This window comes from Arabidopsis lyrata (assembly GCF_000004255.2).
Source record: "Arabidopsis lyrata subsp. lyrata unplaced genomic scaffold ARALYscaffold_3, whole genome shotgun sequence".
NCBI lineage: Eukaryota > Viridiplantae > Streptophyta > Magnoliopsida > Brassicales > Brassicaceae > Arabidopsis > Arabidopsis lyrata.
The window spans coordinates 3,272,300-3,296,468 of record NW_003302553.1 but is presented as its reverse complement, the minus strand read 5'-3'; the positions used below and the strand labels follow the sequence as shown (position 1 = coordinate 3,296,468).

Below are 24,169 nucleotides of genomic sequence, written 5' to 3'. Positions count from 1 at the left end.
TCTCCATGAATTCCACAATCTAAATTTAAATAATCATAACACAATAAAAATCAAACAAATGCACACAGCGATATGAGGGCGACGTTGTATCAAGGACTGCGTTTCACTTTATTCAGAAACCATTGGTGATCATGTTTACACGAGGCGGTTAAAAAATTTGATGGTGTGGTGTTGTGTTGTGGTTAGAAGCGTCAAAAATAAGTTCACTTCTCTTTGAAGGCATATTAAATCTATGAATAAAGAAAGGCTCTGCATTATCTGTGAAGCAAAACCTTCTTTTTTTAGAAAACTTTCATCTGGATTGAGAATCATTATACATGTGAGGATCTGACACAATCATATCATCAAACACATGTTAAGTGGAAGGAGAAACAGAGTTGAGAACAAACAGAGTTGATTTTTCCAACGACATTACTGGACAAAAAATCAAGATCAAAGATGAAGTAAATGTCCTTCTTGTTCTACCATGATCAGAAAAACGATTCACAATTATATGTTCAACGAAAAAAAACGGAGATAGGGAGTGAAACAAACACAACTTTCTTCTACCGACAACACATCTCAGGAGACAAACTCGCATTCTCGAGTTTCAAACCGCAGGCCATTCTTTACGGATGTCAAAGCTGTAGTTGATCTCCAAGTAGCACTTATTATCATCATCAAGAAACTGAAACAAGATTGTCGAGTAACTTTAAAATCAACACCAAAGAATAGAATATCAAGGAGTTTAGAATCTTAAACCAACAACAGACCTTAGTTCTTGCAGAATATGATCCTCGAGCAAACATGCCAGAAGGAGTGGTCTCTTCTGGCATCACGTGGTTGTATGGCTCCAATTGAGGACTAAAGGTTCCAAGCATTTCCTTTGCTCTGTCCACTGTAGCCATATAAGAAAGGAATTGGATCACATTGTCTCGAACCCATAATTAAAAACAGACTTGTGGTGTTGTATTACCTTTAACACCGGTCTTCCAAACAGTATTGGTGTACCTAAGACCAGAGACAATGTTGTTGTTAACTTGAAAGGTGAATTTCAAGTTGTACTTGCTCCCTTCTTTCAAAGTAAACCACATGCCCTTTGGATTTCCATTCTCCGGAACCAACAGAACAATATCGGGTCTTCCAGGAGATAAGATGGCGAGGCTAAGAATCCTCACTTCCGGATCAAGAGTCTCTGCGTATTGAGATCAAAGAGCCAAAATTCTATAAATGCAAAACATTTTTCAACCTTAACTTGATGAATACACAAAATTACTCACAAAGAAATGCATAATCAAGCAGAGACATAAAACATAGATGATGAAAATTGAAATCCACACCAGTTTCTGAGATCATGTGCAAGAAGATTGTATTCATTTGAAGGTAAACAAAGAACAACGAGAGATCCAAACTATTCTAACATGAATCACAGAGAGATAGCAAACAAAACAACGACTATGATCTAACAAGGGTCTCAAATGTCGCCAAAATTAAATTTCCCATTTTTAAAAAACAGAAACAATCATAGAAACCATTGAAATGAAGAGAGGTACACACACACACACACACCTCCAATGTTGGTGACATCAACACTTCCCAGAAGCTGTTCCTTCCATTTCCTCAGACTCTCATCATCCTAAAAAAAAAGCCAACAAATTCTTCAAAATCTGACAATGTAATGTAAATAAAAAAAAGGATGGGGAGGAAGAAGAAGAAGAAGAAGACATAAAATGAAACCTTGTCCTTCTCGAGATGTTCTTTGATAGTGTACTGAGGACCCAATTGCAATTTGGAATCGTCGTCTTCTTCTTCCTCGGTAGCACAAAGAGAAGATTCGCTCATCTGTCTAGCGAGAGCATCGTCGTCGGTTCTGGTTCTGGTTCTGGAGGAGGAGTTCTCATCATCTCCGTCCTTGTTGTTGTTGTTGTTGTTGTCGTCGAACCCCATGTCCCTGGCTCCAGATACCAAAGACATCAATCAGCCTCGCTCGCCCTCAAGAATTTCTGGCAAAAAAGAAGAAGAGAAATGTCTTCTTGGTCGGGAAATGAGGGCAAATTTAGGGATTTTGGTTTTGGTAACGGCAAGGAGATCAAGTCATGTGGTGATCCGAGTTATAGGAGGAAAGAGAAGGAATGGAGAATGAGAATGAGATCGTGAGCGTCACTAACCGATAAAATAAATAAATAAATAAATCATCACATATAAAAACAACCGCATAATTGCTATTTCTTCCACGCGCAGAGGAGAGACGATAGCCTCGAGCCACGACAAAAGACAAAGACAATTGTTATGTTTTTTTTTTTTTTTTTTTTCTTTCTAATTTAATACTAATATGATTATTGAATTATCCATTTTCTGTAATTACTGAATTAGTCCTCTAATCTAGTCTTTAATCATTTACTTGCATTGATGATATATCCCGGTCTGATTTTGTGTAACAGTCTGGCGGACCGACCCTAACATGAGACAAACAAGGGCATATGCTTCTGACCCAATTTTTGTGTTTCCGTTTAAATACATATGAATTTATTGCCTCCAATCTTCTACTCTTTAATCAGTTTCATTTTATTGCATATAAAAAAATATATAAGCAATCAAACTGTAGGTGTTATCTTGACATTGCTTATAAAGTGATAATCATGTGATTATATGTCACTTTTGATTGTTTTAACTCCTACCTCGACCGTCATGAGGATACATAACATATACACTGATTTTTTTCATCACATATTCTCTCACTAGTGAATTCATTCCCATATATACTCGGAAGTTATAAAATGCCTTTCCAAAGTCATAAGTATTAGGTGGTTTAGTATAATCTGAGAGATATGTTTAGTTTTTATTTTCAGACCATCTCCAATGGAGATTTTTCATCCAGTGTCTTGCAATTAAAATAATTAAAAAAAAAAACCATTTTGCCAAGTGCTTTAATTTGATTGGTGTAATACTGTAATTTAATTAATTGTTTCAAATTTTATAAGAAATAAAATCATAAACAATAATATTTTTTATTCATCAGATACTCTTTTTTGAGATACTCACTGATGTAAATGCTCTCATTATCTTTTCTTATTCTTTAGCTTTCTCAATCTCTATATAAGCATGTAACCTTGTTTCATGATTCAATAAGAAAATGAGAGCAATTCCTTACTTTAACATGGTTTCAGAGCCTACCTTTGACCTTTGAAATTGATCTAAAAAAAACCTAACCTAATTTTTTTTTTTTTTGATCATCTCTCTTCTTTCTCACGTTTTCTTTCTTCTCTCTTATCTCCTTCAAACTTTCGTTGATCATCTTTTCTCCTCTTCAACATGGGTGAACACGATTCCGAAACCGGCAAAGATATAAGCTAGTTCTTTTAGGAAAACATTTTCAGTTGGTTAGGCAATAGGCGTCTACGTTACACATGTATAAATATTAAATACCATATTAGTCAACATGCATTAGGTACACGACACCAAACCTAATTCGTTTTATAACTCACCAGTCTAATTAAATTCATGCAATAAGACAGTAGTCAAACCATGACATGAGAAATAAATCAAACCGTTTTATAACAATCGATATGATGCTAATGCCGGACGGCATATCTATTTCATCACTACATGACTCTAATTTTTATATATAAGAACAAAATTTGAAGATAATTCTGAAAAATAAGTGAAATAGAGAAGAAGAGAGAGGACGATAGAGAAACAATTTGCCATGTCATTGGTTGGCATTCCTTTCCTGAGGTCTTCCGCTACTTTTTTTTTTTTTCGGTGTTTCTCTAATCTGACAAAAAAATGATGATTTATAAGTTTTTTTTTTTTTTGGTTCAAAAAATGAAGATTTATGTTTGGAGTTGAACCATGTATATACTATATATTATACTAGTGAAGTGATTCCATTAAAAAAAAATGTCAGAATTTAGACAGACGTATACTCCAGAGAGTATCGGTAAGCAAATAAACGGCCATTTGGCCTTGTTGAGATTATTTTCTCTCGTTCACATTGTAACTTGATATAGATCCAATTACGTTGCCATCATGATCATGCATGTACGAAAATATTGACACCACGAAAAATGCATAAACTTCAATTTGTTTAGATCTTTTATTTTTATTTAATTAAGATGTTTAGATCTTACGATGTATATAGTTTTCATTTTATTTTCAGACGATAGGGAATCTTTCCACATGGCTTTGATATTTAGATCGAAGATCACTATATAGTTATCTATCTTTATATACACAAGTTTTTCTTTTTAGTGAAAACTATATGATTTGCGTGATTTGCGAACGCCTCTTTTTTTTTATGATATATCTTTTAAAATTTGCTTTATCGTCGTACTTTAATTTCTTGTTATGAATTCTATAGATCTAAAGAATTAATATGCTACATTAAGATTTTTTTTTTTTTCCCTGCATTGCTTAGTGATCGAGCATGTCAAAACATAATAGCATATAATAAAGCAATAAAATCAAATGGCACGATCGTGGAAACATTTACCGCTATATTTAAAAAAATATTATTTACATTTAACCAGATGGCATGAAAAAGAACCCATAAATTGAACAGAAACGAAACAATTAAGAACTCGAAAAGAAATACAACTTAATCTACCCATTAAAAAAAGAATGAACTTAGTTGGTATGGAAAGGGGGCAAGAAGATGTAGCAGCAGCAACAGAAGACGTACCCATTTCTCAAAACTCTAAATGTAATAAAATTTGAAAACTTTATTTAATTTACCATAAATCAAGGGGTGTATCAACCCAAGACAATGTTCCAACATGAACAACAGTGTGAAACCAATTAGGCAAACCATGGAAAAGAAGATCTTTAAATTTACCCAATTTTGGATCATATGCCACAAGAACCCTACTCTTATACTCCAACAAGATCTCTCCATTCTCCAACAAACATAAAACCCGAACCACTTTACCATTCTCAGCGTTCTTCCAAATCCACATGGGTCGGTCCAGATTCTGCTTTAGCCCCTTTGGCAAGTAAGTCCCAATGCTATACTCTTTTCCCCATGATTCTTTGACTCCATAAGTCTCCATCACCCATATGTCTAATTTTCCATAGTTACCATAAACGACCGCACAAAGACACCCTTTAAGGTTCACTAGTCTATGGTTTGTCCGGTTTAGCCCACCGCAGTCTGGTTTAGGAATTTCTTTAAACTCTTCATCTTCAAGATCAAATGACACAAACTTACGATCCGGCACGTGCCTACGAGGCCTTGTCACAAAATGTAACCTCCCGTTGACCAAAGCCTCCGACGAACGTTTCATAAACTTATAAGGAGCTTTGCCTAAGCTTCTCCAAGACAAAGATTGATCTGTTGTTTTTGATGACAAGGTTAAGATCTGAACCTCTGATTGCTTGTACTGGATTCTACCACGACCTCTGTAAATACCATTATTGCTACTACTACTACCTCTGAAGTAAACTATCTTCAACACTTTGTAGTCTTTTGTCATCTCATGGAATCCGAAACCGAACACAAGTTCTTGGTCGTGGTACTTGTTGGAACATTCGGGGAGCTCTAAGGAGTTTGTAGTAAAAGGATTGTAGAGGTAGAGTGAATCGTTGTAGAGAGAATCAGACAAACAGAGCAAACCGTTACAAGAGCCTACCACGTCGAACTCCGGCATGGAAGATTCGAATCTTAATGTGAATTTCTTGGTCTTGATGCGTTTCTCTTCTTCTGATAAGTCGAGGAAGTGAAGACCGTTGCGTATTGGGGAATCGCAGTGAAGGAGAAGACATGGCTTTGTCGGGGAAGAAGAAGAAGAGACACGACCGTGTTGAGTCAAAATTGATCTCCAAGATCTGCAAACGAACATAAGCCGAGCTATGGAGGAGATTGGTAACCGAGAGAATATGTCGGCGATGATATCTCCGGGAAGGGATTCTAGTCCTCCTCCTCCTCCTCCGTCTACATCATCGGTGATCTTTCTCTTCTTGAAACTCTTCTCTGAAGCCATGAATGAAGAGAATCAGAAGCAAGAGTTTTTGATCTCGAGATGGAGAGAGAGAGAAGAGGAAGAAGAAGAAGAAGATGATGGAGGAAAAAAGGGAGGGTACGTTGAATAGGCATCACATAATAATAATTCTCTCGTGGAAATTTTTATCTCTTAATTTTAATTTTAATTTTTAAGTGAATATTGGAAGAGGAAGGATGATGATTGGAGAGATCTAGACCGTAGGATGAGATTGGAAATTGCATATTGTCAAAAGAGAATAAAGAAAATGGGGAAGAATACAAAACCAAACAAAAAAAAGTGTGATGATGACAGAGCAACATTTAGTTTTCTTAAGACTTTAATAATAAAACAAAAAAAAAAAGAGAAGTTGCCAACTCATGCAAAAGTCCTCTCTTTTTTACTTTTTTTTTTTTTTTTTTTTTAATCTAAGGTGTTTTAAAATCTAATTATTTTTTTGGTCGTTAATATACAACTACATCTTTACCTTTTGATTTATAAATTTGTGTACTTTCAAATTTATTTTTAGTTCTTTTTTTAAAAATGAAAAAACAAAATGCCTTTTTCTTAATTAGAGTTGCATTGTTTGTTTGTGATGTAGATCATATTAGACTTTTCTTCTCAATTAATTTAATAAAACTTCTTCGTCGATTTTTATTAAAGTTAATGGGTGAGATAAGCATTTAGATCAAATCCTTTGCTGAACTTAAAGATGAAAGTATGTCTCTATTTGTGTTGATGGGTTTCAGTCATAACTAGCGTGTAAACATAAGTTAGATGAAGAGTTTGGATCAAGAGATTTAAAAGTAAAAAAAAAAAAAAAAAAAACTAATTATTTGGATCATTTATCATAGTAAATTTTATCTGTCCACATTTTAACGATATCATGGCAACCCGCAAACATATAGATTTGAATCGAAAATTTCCAAGACTTTAATAATCACTGTATCAAATGGACATCTTAATCAATAGAAAATTTCCAAGACTTTAAGTAAGTAAAATTAAAAGAAATGGTGGGTGGGGGCAGTTGTGCCGTGAGTGTTCTTTCAAAAGCTAAAAGTAATACTAACATTTTAGTAAAGAGGTGCACAAGTTTCCCACCACTTTGGTTTCTCCAAACACTAGATACCAATATTTAGGCTGTAAATTATACTACTTATTTAGCATCGGAGAAAAGACATTTTTCGTAGGCCCATCTATGTTCAAATTTCCAACATTACATACTATTTAGCAATTTAAGAAGAGATGTCTATTTTTTAATGTGTTGACTTTGAGATGTTACCGTGGCCCCTTGCAAACTTTAAAACTGGTTAAATACCGACACATTTGTATTACCAATAGCTGAGAACACGCATACGTCTGCATTGTGCTTTGGACAAGAATAGTTGGACTTGAGCTACAAAAGCTTCTTCAGCTGCAAGACATTCTCTCAAGTAAAATGCAATGGAAATCAAATTTATATAGAAGCTCAAACTACTTTCTTGTTTCTTGTTTCATTAATAATGAAAATATAGCAGTTTTCTGCTTGTTATTCACATTGCTACACCAGTAATTTTATAGCGATAAATACAGAGTTTTAACACTGAACCGGGTGAATACAAATATAGCTAAACCTATTCTCACACTCTAATAAAGATCATTGTCTTTGACGCCACTAGTTTCTGCTGCGTGTTGTGCTGCTGGTGAATTCTAAGGTGCAATAACCACAGACGTAATCTATTAGTTTGATTTCATCCATGCTGAGACGAGACGACTGTCAACCTGATCAAAATTCACCAAATGTGATAGTAACAAAAGTAGCTATAATGGCAATAATAAATGGAAAAAACATGAAATCAGTGTGTAGTTCAATGTTTCAGAATCCCAATAACCAGTAAGAAAAAGAAAAACTTTCATTTTGCGAAGAAACCCTCAGAAGTTGCCAAGTATCTACAACAATGGTTCCTCTAAAACCTCCATGGAAATTTTCCAAGAGGGAGCTCCATTTTGTCACTGTTCCAGATTACTAAAATATTCATCACTGGGAATCTTAACTTATTTTCAAAAACAATATTAGACCTATATAATCACTCAAATCAACTGATCATTCCGGGGAAAAAACCTAGTCTTTCTTGAAAAGTATCTAAAGATTTCATCTCTTAATTCGTAGCTCAACTTTTGAATGACCTGACTAAGTTTGATCGAAAATCCTGGAATCAAACCTACCAATGCTACCTAACATGTAAATAAAGCTGAGACAGTGGTATTGGTTACCAACATATAAAAGGCTTCAAGAAGAAGTCTTGTGGAGTGAACGAAAGAGACGATGCTTCTTCCTCTTTGAGTGTCTTCCTCGACCCTTCTTCATCACATATGGCATGAAGGTCACCTATATTCATGCCAAGATTAACATATATGTCAATGTCAAAAGAGTTAAACAACAGACCCAATAAACTCTTAATTGAGATAGGATTATATATTATATATAGAGGTGTTAAACCTGAGAATTGTTCCGGATTCCGACATCTTGAAGAAGAGCATTATCATCAAGCAACTTCTCATTATTACACGAAAGACAGAAGTTTGACCATACATGTTTCCTGCACATTCCCAAAACTCCTCTAATGAACAAGTTTACTGTATTCTAACAAGAAGTAAAGGATAAGGTTACTTGAGAGAAGCTATATACCAAGAAATGTGGCGATGACCCATGTTTGCTTGCTCCGTTTCGTTAACTTTCTTCTTGATCAAAAGCTTCAGATCTTTCAAAGTAGCTGAATTCATGACCGCCACATCTGCAATGAGGAAGCAAACAAGTAAGAATCCCATGAATTTCTACAACGCACACCACTTGCTCGACAAAATGCCCAAATGAAGTATACCCAGGGAGGAGCCGTCGAGCTTGACGACGGAGAGACGCATAGCGCTTCCCTTTTCAAGACTGACAAGAGTGACGACATCAGAGAGTGTTGGATTCCTCGGAACGTCGGCGAGAATCGGATCGGCGAGGAGATGAGAGAGAACCGATTTAAGCTTCTCTCTTTTCGTCTCAACGTCGTAATCGCCGCTCTCCATTCCCTAGGGTTTAGGGTTTCTCTCGTTAAATGGGTTCCGTTTTTATTCATTTGTTCCAATCTCACATCCAAAGCCCATTAACCATTCTTCACCTATAGGCCCAATTTGAAATTCTCCCAATTGTATAATTAATCAGATGAATGATTATGTACTCTCTTTTTTTTTGCAACAAAATCTGATTTATTTTACATTACCAAATTGTGTGAGATGTTTACATTATCGATATATGTCCAAAAATAGAAAACACACCAAGTCAAAAGGGATCGGCCTACATGATTTGGTCATTCTTCTCTACCTTAAGCACAATCCTCGGAATTATTTTTAGCAACGCATGAGTTTGTGGTTTTCGATCTCCCTTTGCTCCTCTATAAAACGGACTCTGGAATCACCAGAACAAAACATCAATAAACACAAAAACAAAAAGAAGAGAATAAACAAAAGAAAAAAAAAATCAATAAAAAATGGTGGGTTTTCGAAGAGCAAGCGGAGTGCTTCTAGTGCTTCTAGTGGTTATGGCCACCACAATAGCAAACGGGACACCGGTTGTCGATAAAGCAAAAAATGCAGCTGAATCAGTTGGTGATAAAGTCAGTGAAGCAGCTACAACAGTTGGCGATAAAGCAAAAGATGCAGCTGCATCAGTTGGCGCTAAAGTACCAGGAGCCAAAGCAGGCGGTGCATCACTTGATGTTAAAGCATCAGGAGCCAAAGGAGATGGCAAAACTGATGACAGTGCGGTATGTATCAAAAATTGTAGTATTATATTCGATTTTGTATGGTTTAACAAAAAAAATTCACGTGGATTCATGTATAGGCATTTATGGCTGCATGGAAAGAAGCGTGTGCAGCAGGGAGCACGATTACAGTGCCCAAAGGTGAGTATTTGGTAGAGAGCCTAGAGTTTAAAGGTCCATGCAAAGGTCCAGTCACTTTGGAATTGAATGGCAATCTAAAGGCTCCGGCTACGGTCAAGACCACTAAACCTCATGCCGGATGGATTGATTTCGAAAATCTCGCTGATTTCACTTTGAATGGAAACAAAGCTATATTTGACGGTCAAGGGTCCCTCGCTTGGAAGGCCAATGATTGTGCCAAAACTGGCAAATGCAACTCTCTCCCCATCGTAAGCACATTCAACTTTACATATTACAATAAAATCGTTATATTTTCTAGGATTAACTTGGTAATTATATGGGTTTTTTGAACAGAACATCCGATTCACGGGTCTAACAAACTCGAAAATTAAGAGTATTACATCAACAAACAGCAAACTTTTCCACATGAACATCCTTAACTGCAAAAACATAACTCTTGAGGATATTGGTATTGATGCACCTCCGGAGAGTCTCAACACCGATGGTATCCACATCGGAAGGTCCAATGGCGTCAACTTAATAGGGGCAAAGATTAAAACCGGAGATGACTGCGTTTCCATTGGAGATGGTACCGAAAATCTCATTGTTGAGAACGTAGAATGTGGACCAGGACACGGAATTTCCATTGGAAGTCTTGGAAGATACCCTAACGAGCAACCAGTAAAAGGAGTCACCGTGAGGAAATGCCTCATCAAGAACACTGATAATGGTGTTCGCATCAAGACATGGCCAGGATCTCCCCCCGGTATCGCCTCCAACATTCTTTTCGAAGATATCACAATGGACAATGTTAGCACCCCCGTTCTCATCGACCAAGAGTACTGTCCTTATGGCCACTGCAAAGCTGGGGTATGTAACAAAATCGAATGTATACAAAACTATCTAGTCAAATTTTGACACAATATCTATTTTGGTTTGTTTGGTAGAATGTATCGATCAAATTTTAAAATCTCTCTCCAATTAATATACATGAAGGTACCATCGAAAGTGAAGTTGTCGGACGTGACTATCAAGAACATTAAGGGGACATCAGCAACAAAGGTGGCTGTGAAGCTAATGTGCAGCAAAGGAGTGCCTTGCACCAATATTGCTCTTTCTGACATCAACTTGGTCCACAACGGCAAAGAGGGACCAGCTGTCTCGGCATGTTCTAACATCAAGCCTATTCTCTCCGGCAAGTTGGTTCCAGCAGCTTGCACTGAAGTCGCTAAACCGGGTCCTTAAATTAAAGTCGCTTGTCCACCATAAATCCATCCAATCTCGTGAAGACGCTTTGATTAGGGTGCGATAAAAAAAGTTTTGCAATATTTTTTTGACATATAAAATATATGGATATTTAGTAGATAAAACGGAGTCCCTTCAGGCTTGGAGTTCATCACCTGAAGAGTGACTCGTGATTGGGTAGTAATCGTTGTGTGCTTCGCAATATGCGAGAGTGTTTTAATAATTATTCAATAAATAATAATATCATTGAAATTTTTAAGTTTGATATTTTTGCTTAAATTTTATATAATTCCATTTTAAAATCACTTTTATTTCTGAAATATAGATTTGATTTTTCATGAAATAAAAATATATAATAATTTATACAAAAAATATCAGTTTAGGAAAAATAAACATGAATTTATTGGTAATCAATTGTAATCGATCACTACCGTTTTGAAATCAAGCCAAATTCCTAACGCTAATAATTCACATGATTTTCATATTGATACATCGCTGACCAAACTAATCCAAAAAGTGTTTATAATTAATTATATACTTTCCGTTTGCTTCTAGAATTATTTGCATATACAGTTTGCGGTAAAGTACAAATCCGTTATGTGTTCAGCAAAAATAATACACACTGTTATAACATGTAAACACAATGTAAATAAAATCTAACAAAGTCTTTTGTTCGTATATAAGGTTCACTTTCCAAAAATGTACATGTGTATCTTTGCCTGATCAATTCACACTCAGCTTCGTGAATTATCAACATTAATTTCCAAGGAATGGAGTGATACATTTGGAAAAGTGCATATATCTACTATACATTTTTGCAGCAGTTTTTGGGGTACCCAAATCGGGTCAAATTTGTTTAATTTTGACCCGGAAATCTTCAATCGGATCTTTCTTTAAATTTTGGCAAAATTAAAAAACGAAAATAATTAATAAAATCTAAAATATATATACTTTCTCAACTAATTACTATATTTAAACACTTTATTTATGGTATATTCTCCACGATTTTTATAGATAAAGAAATCAAATATGATGATTTAATGCTAATATAACAAATTTGCACTAATTTCCTAAAACCTCTCTACCTAATTTAAACATAAATATATGATTCTTATTTCACTTTTATTTGATCTTATATTTATATTATTTTAAATTATTATAAAATATATAAATAGTTAGTAAATTTTAGTTTTTTTTTTTTCTGCATATGTTACAATTCAAATTTTTTAAAACGGACATATATTACTCAATCGATGAATAAAAATATGTGTGTAATCTATATTAACAATTTTAAGAACAAATTGAGCATTTAATCATGTCGTTATTTTATTCAGACCCGAAATTGAGTCATTCGGATCTTTCTTTAATTTTTACAATTATCTAAAATGGAACAGTATATCACGGGTGAAATCCTAATTAGTATTTTCATATACAATTATAAATTGTTTTTACGGGTTGGTCCAAAAACACACACTAATTTAAAAATATACATGGAAACTATTTGAAAGCAACTTTCAAATTAACTCGAATTATATGACATTTAAATAAAAGTGTTATTAAAAAAATAACAAAATGATGTTTAATTTCATTTTAGATTATATGGTTGGATGGGTTTGGGTCAATATTAATACGAGACAATATACCACAGGTGAAATCCTATAAATAACAAATCAAAATACAATTATACAATCTTAAACACTAAACAAAACAAATACAACTTAAAATTTTTTATTTTAGATACAACGCATGTGACCCGCGGTATACAACAAAAAATATTATTCACACTCAGCTTCGTGAATTATCAACATTAATTTCCAAGGAATGGAGTGATACATTTGGAAAAGTGCATATATGTATATATATGATTACAGCTAACTTACTCGTTAGGGTTTCAAGGAATGGAGTGATACATTTGGAAAAGTGCATATGTATATGATTACAGCTAAAAATTATACGAATGATGTTGGGCCAGCGTGTGTTCCAATGTGTGATTGGAAGCAGGGAGGCATGTAGAATTGCTTTTTTTTTTTTTTAATCCATAAAGATACGAACTAGCTAATACTTTATGAAAGGTTAAGATCTAAAGCTTAGGTAATAGTATGATTTAAGAAAGTATCTTTTTTGGTAAAATATGATTTAAGAATGATTTTTACTTTATACGAACAAATCAGTTCGTAAACTTAATTCGTTATTTTTAAAAAAGATTAAAATTCTATAACCCACATATATATATCTGTTTTTTTTAGCGTTTGAAATAAAAGTCTTGAACAAAACTTGTTTAAAATAATTAATTACAATAAAATACAAAACACGTGTAATTAATTCAAAGTTCAGCAACGATTTGTGGGTTCAAACAACCTAAAAAACGAGACGTAGAGAGGAAAATGGTGCTTCAACATCTTTCTATCCAAGGCACTATATAACTATAGAGCAGCAGATATTTACTTGAAATCCCCTCAGAAAATAAACAAAAAACCAAAAAATAATAATATAAGAAATAAGAAAAAAAAATACAAAAAAAAAGAAAAGAAAATGGGTTCATATTTCGGAATTTCTACAATTTTCGTAATATGTTTGCTGGGATTTTCAGCCAATGCTGAGGTGTTTAGAATTGGTTCTCCTCCAGGTTCTGATATTACGCAGGTTAGCTCTATAGGATATATATCTTTCATTCCTTGTTCCCGAAGCAATCTATAAAACCGGTACATCATACCATGTTTTCTTAAGAGCATGTACAATGGAGAGTCTCTCATAAAAAGTCTCTCACCTACAAAAATAATAATAAGATAATAAAATATTTCGTTAATATAATATTATTTAATTAGATGAGTCTTTAAAAAAAGATGAGTCGTACATGCTCTCTCATCTTTTTTGAGAGTCTCTAAAAAAAATGAGAGTCTCTCTTATATTTTTTGAGAGACTCATCTAATTAAATAATATTATATTTTATTTTATTAATTCTTTTTGTAAATGAGAGACTATGGTGAGAAACTACCATTGTACATGCTCTAACTTACTCGTTAGGGTTTCATTGCACGTTATGCAGGCACTTCTGAGAGCATTCACATCAGCATGCCAAGCTCCGACACCGAGCAAGGTGGTGATCCCAAAAGGACAGTTCAGGCTTGGTGAGATCATGATGTCGGGTCCATGCAAATCTCCAGTCGAGATCACCTTGCTAGGCACTGTCCTTGCTGACGGAAACTCGATCCATGGAAAGGAAAAATGGGTCGTGTTCCAAAGAATGGATGGGTTTAGGTTGAACGGAGGTGGAACTTTCGACGGTGAAGGTAACGCAGCTTGGAGGGTCAATAACTGTCACAAGACTTTCGAGTGCAAGAAACTTCCCATCGTAAGTTAGCATTTGTTTCTAAGTTGGGCCACAAAATATATAGCAATTGTAATTTTCTTTTGTTCTGTTTTTACAGAGCATAAGGTTTGATTTCGTGACGAACGCTGAGATCAGAGACATATCCTCAATCGATGCCAAGAACTTTCACATCAACGTGATAGGCGCCAAGAACATGACCTTTAACAACGTCAAGATCATGGCTCCAGCAGAGAGCCCCAACACTGACGGGATCCACTTGGGAAGAAGTGTCGGGGTCTCGATTATCAACTCTAGGATCGCCACCGGAGATGACTGTGTCTCCGTCGGGGACGGGATGGTGAATCTTCTCGTGAAGAACGTCGTGTGTGGTCCTGGACACGGGATCAGTGTGGGAAGCCTTGGAAGGTACGGACACGAGCAGGACGTCAGCGGCATTAGGGTCATCAACTGCACCCTCCAGGAGACTGACAACGGCCTCAGGATCAAGACTTGGCCCTCTGCAGCTTGTTCCACCACTGCCTCCAATATTCATTTTGAGAATATCATCCTTAGAAACGTTAGTAACCCAATCCTCATCGACCAAGAGTACTGTCCCTGGAACCAGTGCAACAAGCAGGTATATATCTTTAACATGAGTATTGGAATTATCCTGTTCTGAGAAAAAAGTATATGATTCAAACTTCCTAATGTGTTATTTTCATCAAATGGCAGAAATCATCATCCATTAAGCTGGCAAACATAAGCTTCAAGAGGATTAGAGGGACATCAGGGAACAAGGACGCAGTGAAGCTGTTGTGCAGCAAGGGATATCCGTGTGAGAACGTTCAGGTTGGAGACATTAATATTCAGTACACTGGAGCCGATGGTCCAGCCACCTTCATGTGCTCAAACGTAAGGCCTAAGCTTGTTGGAACTCAGTTCCCAAAGGCTTGTAACACACCACCCGTGTTGACCCAACCTAAGTAAAATGTAGAAAGCTCACAACAATATTTAGGAATTTCTCATCCAATTTTTCTTCAATCTTAGATTTTTTCCCAAAGTCACACAAGGGAGATTTAATTTAAAAAGCTGTAAAAGAATTTTGTTTCACTTTTTTTTTTTTTTATTTGATGCCAACACATATACATAGATGTGTGTGTGCATATATGAATGCAATAAAACCAAAAAGATACAGGTTAATTTTTTTTGTATTTTAATATCGTTTTTAATCAAAATCTTCTTCTGTTTTTCTTTTCTTTTTTCTAATCAATTTATAGAAAATAACTTGATTTAAAAAAAAAAAATTAACTACAAAATATAAATCACGTGTAATTAAAGTTCCGCAACGATTAGATGCTTTGAGAATTGCGTGTTCATGGACCATCCAATTATTCGTGCTAAAAAGGTAGTGAGTCTGACACAACGAACTAAAAATGACGAGTGCCTCCGAGTAGGCATGTCAATCGGACTATCCCGGCCCGGCCCTAACAGAGTTACAGGGCTTTTACGGTTTTTTTTTGAGCTTTTCTTTCGAGAAAAATAAACCCTTCTAATTTATAATATCTTTTGAAAAAAAAAAAATCTATGTATAAAACGAGTCAAACGAAACTTAAATAACCCACTAAAGTGAATCTAGTTTTAAAAAAGTTTAAAATCAAATAAATAACCCAAATAAATTGTTTAAACCCACACTAAATAAAATATAAAATCATAACACTTATAGTAAGACACAATTAGAAAACTAGGTTTAGGGTTTTTAATTCTATTATAAAAAAATCTTTAAACAAATCTCTTAATTAAACAATAATATTTACAAAAAAAAAGTTAAAATCTTTTTTTAAGGACTTTTCGGGCCGGCCCGAGCCCGGCCGAGCTAAGCCCTAAAAACCCTTTAGCCCAACGGGCTTAGCCCAAAAAGCCCGATTTTTTTCTGGACATATATTTTTAAGCCCGGATCCGCTATTTTTCAGGGCTGGGCCGGGCCAGCCCGCGGGGTTCGGCCCTGATTGACATGTCTACCTCCGAGAAAACGTTTTCAAAACTCGAGCATAGGACGTGTGACGATAAAGACTAAAGGACAAAGGTACCGTACGTAGACGGTAGAAGTTAAAAAAAAAACAACAACAACCTTAAACTGGGAGCATCACTATTCACTCGAATCTAGAAGCCATGTTGTTTACTTTCAGAGGATCCCTTAAAAAACACATCACCATGCATGTATGGGTTTAATTTTTTTTTTTTTAAATTAAGTGGTCTATATTATTGTTTAACATCAGTGATCAGTACGTGAACCGGTGTCCGGTGGACATACTTCAGCTAGCATATATGCTATGATTAATTAAAGAAAAAAAATCAAACTACTTTATTTGACTAAAATAATAATCAAATTTGTTTGATTTTCAATGAAAAAGTGTAAATATGCACGAATGACTTCCATTTTCATGTCAAATTTCAAAACATTATGTGTATAAAGAAATGAATGGTATAACGAACAAACTTAAGAGTTTTACTTGTTTTGATTTTACCAAAGAATATTCAACACCTAAATTAAAAAAGTACTGTAATTTTATGAAGATAAATATAAAGACGGGATGGTAAAAAAATTAAACAAAGGGATTCCAAAATAATAGTTGATTTAACATGATCATATTTAGGCAAAATTAGACTTTATATATAGAAATTCCATTTTGAATGAAAATGTCCCTTTTAGATACTTTTTAGTTTTCATCCTTAGTCCAAGATACAAAATTAGACATCAGACTTCCTAATGGGTCAAATGACCTAAAAAACGAGAGGTGGTGAGAAATTTTCAAAAATTAGACTTTACCATCTCTCCTCTATCCAACACACTATATAAATGTAAACATGAGCTTAATCAAATTCCAGAAAACAAAATAGAATAACAAATAGTAATAGTAGTAATATTTTATTTTTTTTTGGGAAAAATGGGTGCATATTTTGGAGTTTCTACCATATTAATTATCTGTTTGTTGGGAATTTCAGCCAATGCTGAGGTATTCACCATTGGTTCGTCATCAGGTTCTGATATTACTCAGGTTAGTTCTCTTTCTTGCTTTCCAAGAAATCTATAAAACCATTTTTTTTGGCTTATCTCGTTAATTAGGGTTTCATTACTCTGATATGCAGGCCCTTCTGAAAGCATTCACATCGGCATGCCAATCTTCGTCACCAAGCAAAGTGGTGATCCCAAAAGGAGAGTTCAAGCTTGGTGAGATCGAGATGAGGGGTCCATGCAAAGCTCCCATTGAGGTCACCCTTCAAGGTACTGTCAAAGCTGACGGTAACGCTATCCAAGGAAAGGAGAAATGGGTCGTCTTCGGCAACATTGATGGCTTTAAGTTGAACGGAGGTGGAGCCTTCGACGGTGAAGGAAACTCTGCGTGGAGGGTCAACAACTGCCACAAGACCTTCAACTGCAAGAAACTTCCCATCGTATGTGCTTCTTTCTTTAATCCCCTTTGACATATTAAGAAACAACTTAGTGATGTTATTTGTTCTGTTTTTACAGAGTATAAGGTTTGACTTCGTGTTGAACTCTGAGATCAGAGACATATCCTCGATCGATGCAAAGAATTTCCACATCAACGTGTTGGGAGCCAAGAACATGACCATGGATAACATCAAGATCATCGCTCCAGAGGAGAGTCCCAACACTGATGGGATCCATTTGGGAAGAAGTGACGGAGTCAAGATCCTTAACTCTTTCATCTCCACCGGAGACGATTGCATCTCCGTTGGAGATGGGATGAAGAACCTTCACGTGGAGAAAGTTACATGCGGTCCAGGACACGGTATCAGTGTCGGAAGCCTTGGAAGGTACGGACACGAGCAAGACGTCAGCGGCATTAAGATCATCAACTGCACTCTCCAAGAGACTGACAACGGGTTGAGAATCAAGACATGGCCCTCTGCAGCTTGCTCCACCACCGCCTCGGATATCCATTTCGAGGATATCATCGTCAAGAACGTTAGCAACCCAATCCTCATCGACCAAGAGTACTGCCCTTGGAACCAATGCAACAAGCAAGTATGTATTTCCTATCTTTACCATTAATTTTGGATAAGAGTATTTTGGATAGATTCCTGGTCTGATTTTTCCAATGGTTATTTGATTTGTGATTTGTAGAAAGCATCAACAATTAAGTTGGTGAACATAAGCTTCAAGAATATCAGAGGAACATCAGGGAACAAGGACGCGGTGAAGCTACTTTGCAGCAAGGGATATCCGTGCCAGAACGTGGAGATTGGAGACATTGACATTAAGTACAATGGAGCCGATGGTCCAGCGACTTTCCAATGTTCAAATGTCAGTCCCAAACTCTTGGGATCTCAGAGCCCTAAAGCATGCAGCGCTCAAGCAGCCTAAATGTAGAAGCTCTAAAACAATTAATTAATCAAACACCCATTCATTTTTTATATGTATTTCTTCTATACATTAACTATATTTGATGTATGCTCTCATTCTATTTAATTCAACAATGAATGCATCCATAATGCTCTTTTTGAGAATCAAAATCGCTCTTTCATTTGCTCGGTTAGAAGCCGAAACAAAAAAATAAAGGCACTTTTTGATATCTTAAATTGTGTAAGTGAAATTTGGTGGCTTGGCTCCTAAGTTAACATTTCTTTGCTTTTTGTAACCGGAAGATACGGACCAAAACTCAAACTAATATTGGGAACCGTGAAACATACTATTTTTGCAATTAAGACATCCCCAATAATCAACAATGCTTGGAAAAAACTTCAAAAACAAATTGGTTGCTCATGAGTTCTTGCACTGTCCTTAAGCATAATCGTCTGAGAGTCCTTGAGCATAATCGTCTGAGACAACTTCATGTCAAAAATACTTTGGTTCCAACATATTTTATTATTTTTCCGGGAAGTGTCACAGATCAAATAGTCATTAGGATTCACAAGAATAGTGAAGAATAGCTCACAGATCATGACTAAAGACTAAAGATAATTAGAGACTAAGAGAAAGATACAACAGATAGATAGTGTTAAGAGTCCTCTATAAAATCAGGCAAGGGATTCATTGCACTATATATATTAAGAGAAAAAGATAAGAGAGAAACCAATAAAAGATAAAAAGAGTTTTCTATAAAATAGAAGTACATCAACAGAAACGAGTTTGCTTGCGTTCGCATAAGACATACAAACAGCTTGAGAACAAAATAATCTCATAGTGATAAAAAGACTTATTCTCGAAAGCCCTACATGGCTAAATCCTCTTTCCATATCTCACACTATCAAAAACAAAACAAAGGACTTAAAACGACAAAACAAAAGAGAAAAACTCTAGTACAATCTGCCTCAAAACACAAACCTTAACCATAACCCCCAAGAAGAAGAAGAAGAAGAACCATTACATGACAATGAAGAAGAAAACTGAGGAAGAAGAATTTTTTTTTTTTTTGGTTTTTGTTTTGAACTCTTCTTATGTATTACCGCCTCGCCGGAGACTGATACAGTTTCTTCTGTCCCTCATTGAAAGAAGAAAAGAAAACAAAAATAGAAAAAAAGAAAGCAGAAAAAAGCCTAGGAGGAACAATGAATTTAGAAAACCAAACCATGACAGAAAAGTCTGCGGGATTCTCTGGTTAGCTCTAGGTGATGATATGATCAAGTTTCGTCCTCACTGGCTTTGTATGAAGGAAAAGAAGATAATCTAAAAGATTCGCCAAAAGACACAGATCGTTCACCGTGATGGCTCGCCTACAATATCGTGGTAAAACAAAAACGATTGTACTAAGTAGCAATTCCTGCAACAAAAGCGAAAAAGGGAGATAGAATTCAGAGAGGAGAAGCGCGATAAGAAACCAGTCATGCAATATTGGGTTTCTTCATCACAAGTTTCTTAGCCTTCCCATAGACACTGGTGTGAGCAACAAATAAAATTCAACTGGTTTTATAGTTCCATGAGCCTATATCTAAAGCACTAAAAGAAACTTTCCTTCAGTAAATAATTTCTGATGAACTAGATAGCAGTAAAGATGCAGAATGGCTACTGTTTCTGTATGCAAGCAAGTTTGTGTTTCTGAGGAAAAGCCGTTTCACTAGTGATATGCATGTGTTCTACGGACTGTAGAGCACCATTAGTTCAAGACACTAAACCATGGTTTGTTTATTCCCGAAAGAAGAAGAGGATAATCAAAATCAAGCCAAAGTGTAATTTGGGAACTATCTAGGCTTTCAATTTCCTTTTCTTAAGAGTCCTTTGCTTTTACTCCTAGTATAGACAGATAAGGATGAGGTATTGGTTGTGAGAAATCATTGAAGCTAGAGATTGAAGGTTTTATTGGTTTTCAACTAAAGGAAGAGCTTTGAGGTTTTTTCTAGGTTTTAGCAGAGGGAGAAAACTTGTTCTCTTGGGTTGGGTGCTTGGTTTCAAGTTACGTTATTTACTTTTAAGACTTGATAAGAAGATCTTTTGGGTTCCATTCCTATTCTATTCCTTTATCAACTAGCTCATGGCATTCTTTAAGCATAGAATCACATGTTAAAGCATAGAATTACTCTTAACTCAGTTACCTCTGTTTGGTTGTCTCTTGTTCACACTGTAACTGCCAACATAACCTGGAGATGAACTTCTAGCTGAAACATCTGAAGAAGGACCTCCTCCTCCAATCCCATAGCTAAAAGAAGCAGGCCCTTCTGTCTCAGGAGTTGGTGATCTCCATGTGGGATCACTATAAACTGCACCATTCCCGTAAAACTCTGCAAGTCCTGCTGTATCGTAACCCGTGTTGTTGGTTGCCGAGGCAGAAGAGAATGAAGACGATGGTGCTGCCTTGTTAGCCCCTGGGTTTCTTGCTGCATAACCACCTGTTCCCAACCCAAAACCAGATTCACCGTTTCCTCCATAACCAAACTTCACATTCTCGTTACTAACAGCATTGTTTCCTCCTCCAGGAGCACCCCAATTGACTCCAGAATTTCCAAATGGACCACTAAGTGTGTTGTTCACACTTGATGATCCTCCCATGTATGTATTGGAATTTGAGTTTGTAGTGTTGTTGTTATAGTTAAGACCCCCGTTGTTTCCCCATAGGTTTCGTGTAACCGAACTGAAGAAGGATGAGTTTCCTCCTCCATTGCCCCCTTCATAGCCAACCGCAGGACCAAACCTGTTTGTGTTACCAATGTAGTACGGGCTCATTCCTCGGCCATAGTCAACATTTCCATTGAAATTAGTACCTCCCGTGAACCCTGTGGGCAATCCCTGCTCAAAGTTCACATTCATCCCGTAGCCAGAACTGAAATTTGCAAACCCGCTTCTTCCAGCACCAACAGGACTGAACCGACCATCCATCCTAAGTCCGTAGCCTCCAACTGCAGCGGGATTAAACCCTTGAGCATATCCATTAAGAATGTTATTAACCCTATTAACTCCATAGCTGTAACCTGCACCAAGAGGACTGCGACTTGGACCTGGAGATAACTCCTTTGGAACAGCTCGCTTTACCTCAACCATTTTACCATTTAGTTCATGGAATGTCTTGAGCAATACCTTTTCAACGGCCTCCTCAGAATCGTAGGTTATAAATCCGAAACCTCTAGGCCTTTGTGTGTTGTGATCATACATAACAACCACATCGGTAGTTGTTCCAAACTGCTCAAAATACGTCTTGAAATCGCTCTCTGTAACAGAGGAAGGTAATCCTCCAACAAATATCTTCCTTGTGCGACCTGGACCCCCGGGAGAACCTTGGATGCTGCTGCTGTTGCTTCTATTTACCATGTTTTGGTCATCTCTGGGAACAGCTTTCTTGGCTTCAACCTGCGAAAGATCAAAAAACTTGAAAAATGAAAAACGAAGCTCATATAACAAAATCACACATTCCTTCTCAAAAAAAAAGAAAAAAAAGCAAAAGGAAGTGATGATGATTCAATACAACAAAAGGTTAATCGCAATCAAATGGGAACAACGTGTAACTCTTGAAGGGTTGATTGCATAAGGAAGCTTCGAAAACAAGTTACATTGTACAAAATGAAAGGCGAGAAGAGTGAACATACCAATCTCCCATCAATATTATGTTTTTCGGTGATAACAATCTCAGCAACAGCAGGATCAGCAAAGACAACAAAACCGAAACCACGAGCACGACCAGTGGTGCGATCTTTCAAGATGACAGCCTCGATCACTTCTCCAAAACTGCTGAAATACTCCTTGAGACGTTCCTCATTGGTGTCCCAAGATATCCCACCGATGAAAAGCTTTCCATTATCCGATTGCATTTTGCTCTGCACACACAAGGAATCAGCTCTCAGAAAAATCTAGCAGATCAAACATAAACAAGTTCTTTTAAAGCTTTAGATTGAATCAGATTTCAATGGATTCTCAAAAATCTGATCAAAAGGAAATATCTTTACAAGACAAAACGTAAAATCAAATTCAGATTGAATCTAGAAAACAACAGATCCGAGAACAGACCAGGAGAGTTTGATCGGGAAAACAAAAACGGATTTAAGCAAAAAAAAAAAAAAAAACAAATCAGACAAAGAAGGGAAATCTGAGATCAAAAGAAGAATAAAAAAAAAAAACCCACCAATCAGAATAAAACCCAGATGCCGAATCTCGTCGAGAAAACACTAAGATCTGAGGATGATTTGAATAGAGGGCATAATTTAACCTGCCCCTTCCCCAGAAGAAGAAAATGAAAGAAGATTGGAATCAATCAGAAGAGAGAAAAGTAGGAATTATTATTAATACAGTTTTTTTTTTTTTTTTTTTGTTCAATCCGATTTAACCCAATTTCAATGGCGTCAATAAAAACATACTGACGACGCGCAGGGACGCGCTCTAGAGATAGAGAGAGAAAGAAATAGAGAGTTTTTGGTAGAGAGATAGAAAGACAAAGGCTTTTCGGGTGTGCAAGAAGAAGAAGAAGATATGTCTGTATTTATATATTTACATGTAAGAATTATTACATAATTGGTTAGTTTTTTTTCTTTTTCAATACATAATTTGGTTTTCCCTTCCATTTATTACACGGAAATTTTACTTTTGTTATTACATAAGAATATTCATATTTTGGAATATTTTTTTGTGTGGAATTTTTAGTTTATATCTTAAAAAGAAATTATAGATGATGCCACTAAACTAAACTGTCTAAACTAAAAAAGGTATTAAAAGTTTGCAATTAAGGATGTTTTTATTCATATAGTTTTTAAAGTAGAACTGAGAGTTGTTGTTGGTTTGGATAATTTAGGCTTGTTGTATACGTTTGGTTTTGTCCTTTTTAACCTAGTCGTGTACATTTTGACTATGTTTTTATTTTTAATTACTGTGATCACATTGAGTTAACCTAGTAACTTCCTGACTGACGATGAAAATATCTTCTAGCTCATCTTCGGTTTTAGGAACACAACACTACTTTCACGAGCAACGATTGGACATTAATTTAGCTTCAAATTGCTAAGAAGCAATGAACGTTGTTCATGTATTGGAACACTTGGAGAAGGTTGTGAACATGTTCATCATTGGGCAGATATTTGGGCTTAAGCCCATATTCAAAAACACACAAAAATGATGGGTTTGTAGAAGAAAGTTGTTTCTCTAATAATATTACGGCTTTCTAAACAATATTCTAAAAAACATTAGTGAAATATATGATTAGTTTTTTAAAACAGTATCACTTATGTCGATATTATTTAAGAATATTTTTCATTTTAATGTTATTGCTGTAAAAATAAAATAAAAACATATTTTAATTAACAAACATATAAAA

General features: G+C 35.7%; 7 protein-coding genes across 10 annotated transcripts; 3 read left to right on the top strand and 4 right to left on the bottom strand.

Annotated features, from left to right (window-relative positions):
• Positions 1–324: 324 nt before the first annotated feature.
• Positions 325–2,241, bottom strand: LOC9318622 (rho GDP-dissociation inhibitor 1). Its single transcript, XM_002882509.2, has 5 exons — positions 1,717–2,241; positions 1,549–1,615; positions 956–1,174; positions 753–877; positions 325–667 (listed from the first exon to the last, which is right to left on the bottom strand). The coding sequence occupies exons 1-5, from the start codon at positions 1,951–1,953 to the stop codon at positions 590–592; spliced, it is 726 nt and encodes a 241-aa protein (XP_002882555.1). The 5' UTR covers positions 1,954–2,241; the 3' UTR covers positions 325–589.
• Positions 2,242–4,455: 2,214 nt separating this feature from the next.
• On the bottom strand, positions 4,456–6,085 carry LOC9318621 (F-box protein At3g07870). Its single transcript, XM_021032849.1, has one exon. The coding sequence runs from the start codon at positions 5,955–5,957 to the stop codon at positions 4,710–4,712; it is 1,248 nt and encodes a 415-aa protein (XP_020888508.1). The 5' UTR covers positions 5,958–6,085; the 3' UTR covers positions 4,456–4,709.
• Positions 6,086–7,415: 1,330 nt separating this feature from the next.
• LOC9320737 (U11/U12 small nuclear ribonucleoprotein 25 kDa protein) lies at positions 7,416–9,081 on the bottom strand. 2 transcript variants are annotated; one of them, XM_021033210.1, is made up of 5 exons: positions 8,816–9,081; positions 8,623–8,728; positions 8,434–8,533; positions 8,208–8,322; positions 7,416–7,715 (listed from the first exon to the last, which is right to left on the bottom strand). In XM_021033210.1, the coding sequence occupies exons 1-4, from the start codon at positions 9,006–9,008 to the stop codon at positions 8,224–8,226; spliced, it is 498 nt and encodes a 165-aa protein (XP_020888869.1). In that variant the 5' UTR covers positions 9,009–9,081; the 3' UTR covers positions 7,416–7,715; positions 8,208–8,223. The 2 variants fall into 2 exon arrangements, with proteins under 2 accessions (XP_020888869.1, XP_020888868.1); XM_021033209.1 differs by having other exon boundaries at positions 8,212–8,322; positions 8,816–9,080.
• Positions 9,082–9,405: 324 nt separating this feature from the next.
• Positions 9,406–11,372, top strand: LOC9320736 (exopolygalacturonase clone GBGA483). The gene is made up of 4 exons (XM_002884624.2): positions 9,406–9,745; positions 9,823–10,131; positions 10,217–10,732; positions 10,859–11,372. The coding sequence occupies exons 1-4, from the start codon at positions 9,470–9,472 to the stop codon at positions 11,105–11,107; spliced, it is 1,350 nt and encodes a 449-aa protein (XP_002884670.1). The 5' UTR covers positions 9,406–9,469; the 3' UTR covers positions 11,108–11,372.
• Positions 11,373–13,481: 2,109 nt separating this feature from the next.
• LOC9320735 (polygalacturonase) lies at positions 13,482–15,620 on the top strand. 2 transcript variants are annotated; one of them, XM_021033732.1, is made up of 4 exons: positions 13,482–13,750; positions 14,154–14,459; positions 14,536–15,054; positions 15,150–15,620. In XM_021033732.1, exons 1-4 carry the CDS (start codon positions 13,640–13,642, stop codon positions 15,402–15,404), a joined length of 1,191 nt encoding a protein of 396 aa, XP_020889391.1. In that variant the 5' UTR covers positions 13,482–13,639; the 3' UTR covers positions 15,405–15,620. The 2 variants fall into 2 exon arrangements, with proteins under 2 accessions (XP_020889391.1, XP_020889392.1); XM_021033733.1 differs by lacking the exon at positions 13,482–13,750 and adding an exon at positions 13,762–13,809.
• A 1,681-nt stretch (positions 15,621–17,301) lies between these two features.
• LOC9318620 (polygalacturonase) lies at positions 17,302–18,947 on the top strand. Its single transcript, XM_002884622.2, has 4 exons — positions 17,302–17,473; positions 17,565–17,870; positions 17,947–18,465; positions 18,565–18,947. The coding sequence occupies exons 1-4, from the start codon at positions 17,363–17,365 to the stop codon at positions 18,802–18,804; spliced, it is 1,176 nt and encodes a 391-aa protein (XP_002884668.1). The 5' UTR covers positions 17,302–17,362; the 3' UTR covers positions 18,805–18,947.
• Positions 18,948–19,516: 569 nt separating this feature from the next.
• On the bottom strand, positions 19,517–23,324 carry LOC9320734 (heterogeneous nuclear ribonucleoprotein 1). 2 transcript variants are annotated; one of them, XM_021031542.1, is made up of 4 exons: positions 22,988–23,324; positions 22,455–22,682; positions 20,970–22,218; positions 19,517–20,153 (listed from the first exon to the last, which is right to left on the bottom strand). In XM_021031542.1, exons 2-4 carry the CDS (start codon positions 22,674–22,676, stop codon positions 20,137–20,139), a joined length of 1,488 nt encoding a protein of 495 aa, XP_020887201.1. In that variant the 5' UTR covers positions 22,677–22,682; positions 22,988–23,324; the 3' UTR covers positions 19,517–20,136. The 2 variants fall into 2 exon arrangements, with proteins under 2 accessions (XP_020887201.1, XP_020887202.1); XM_021031543.1 differs by having other exon boundaries at positions 19,517–20,200; positions 22,988–23,323.
• Between the last annotated feature and the right edge of the window lie 845 nt (positions 23,325–24,169).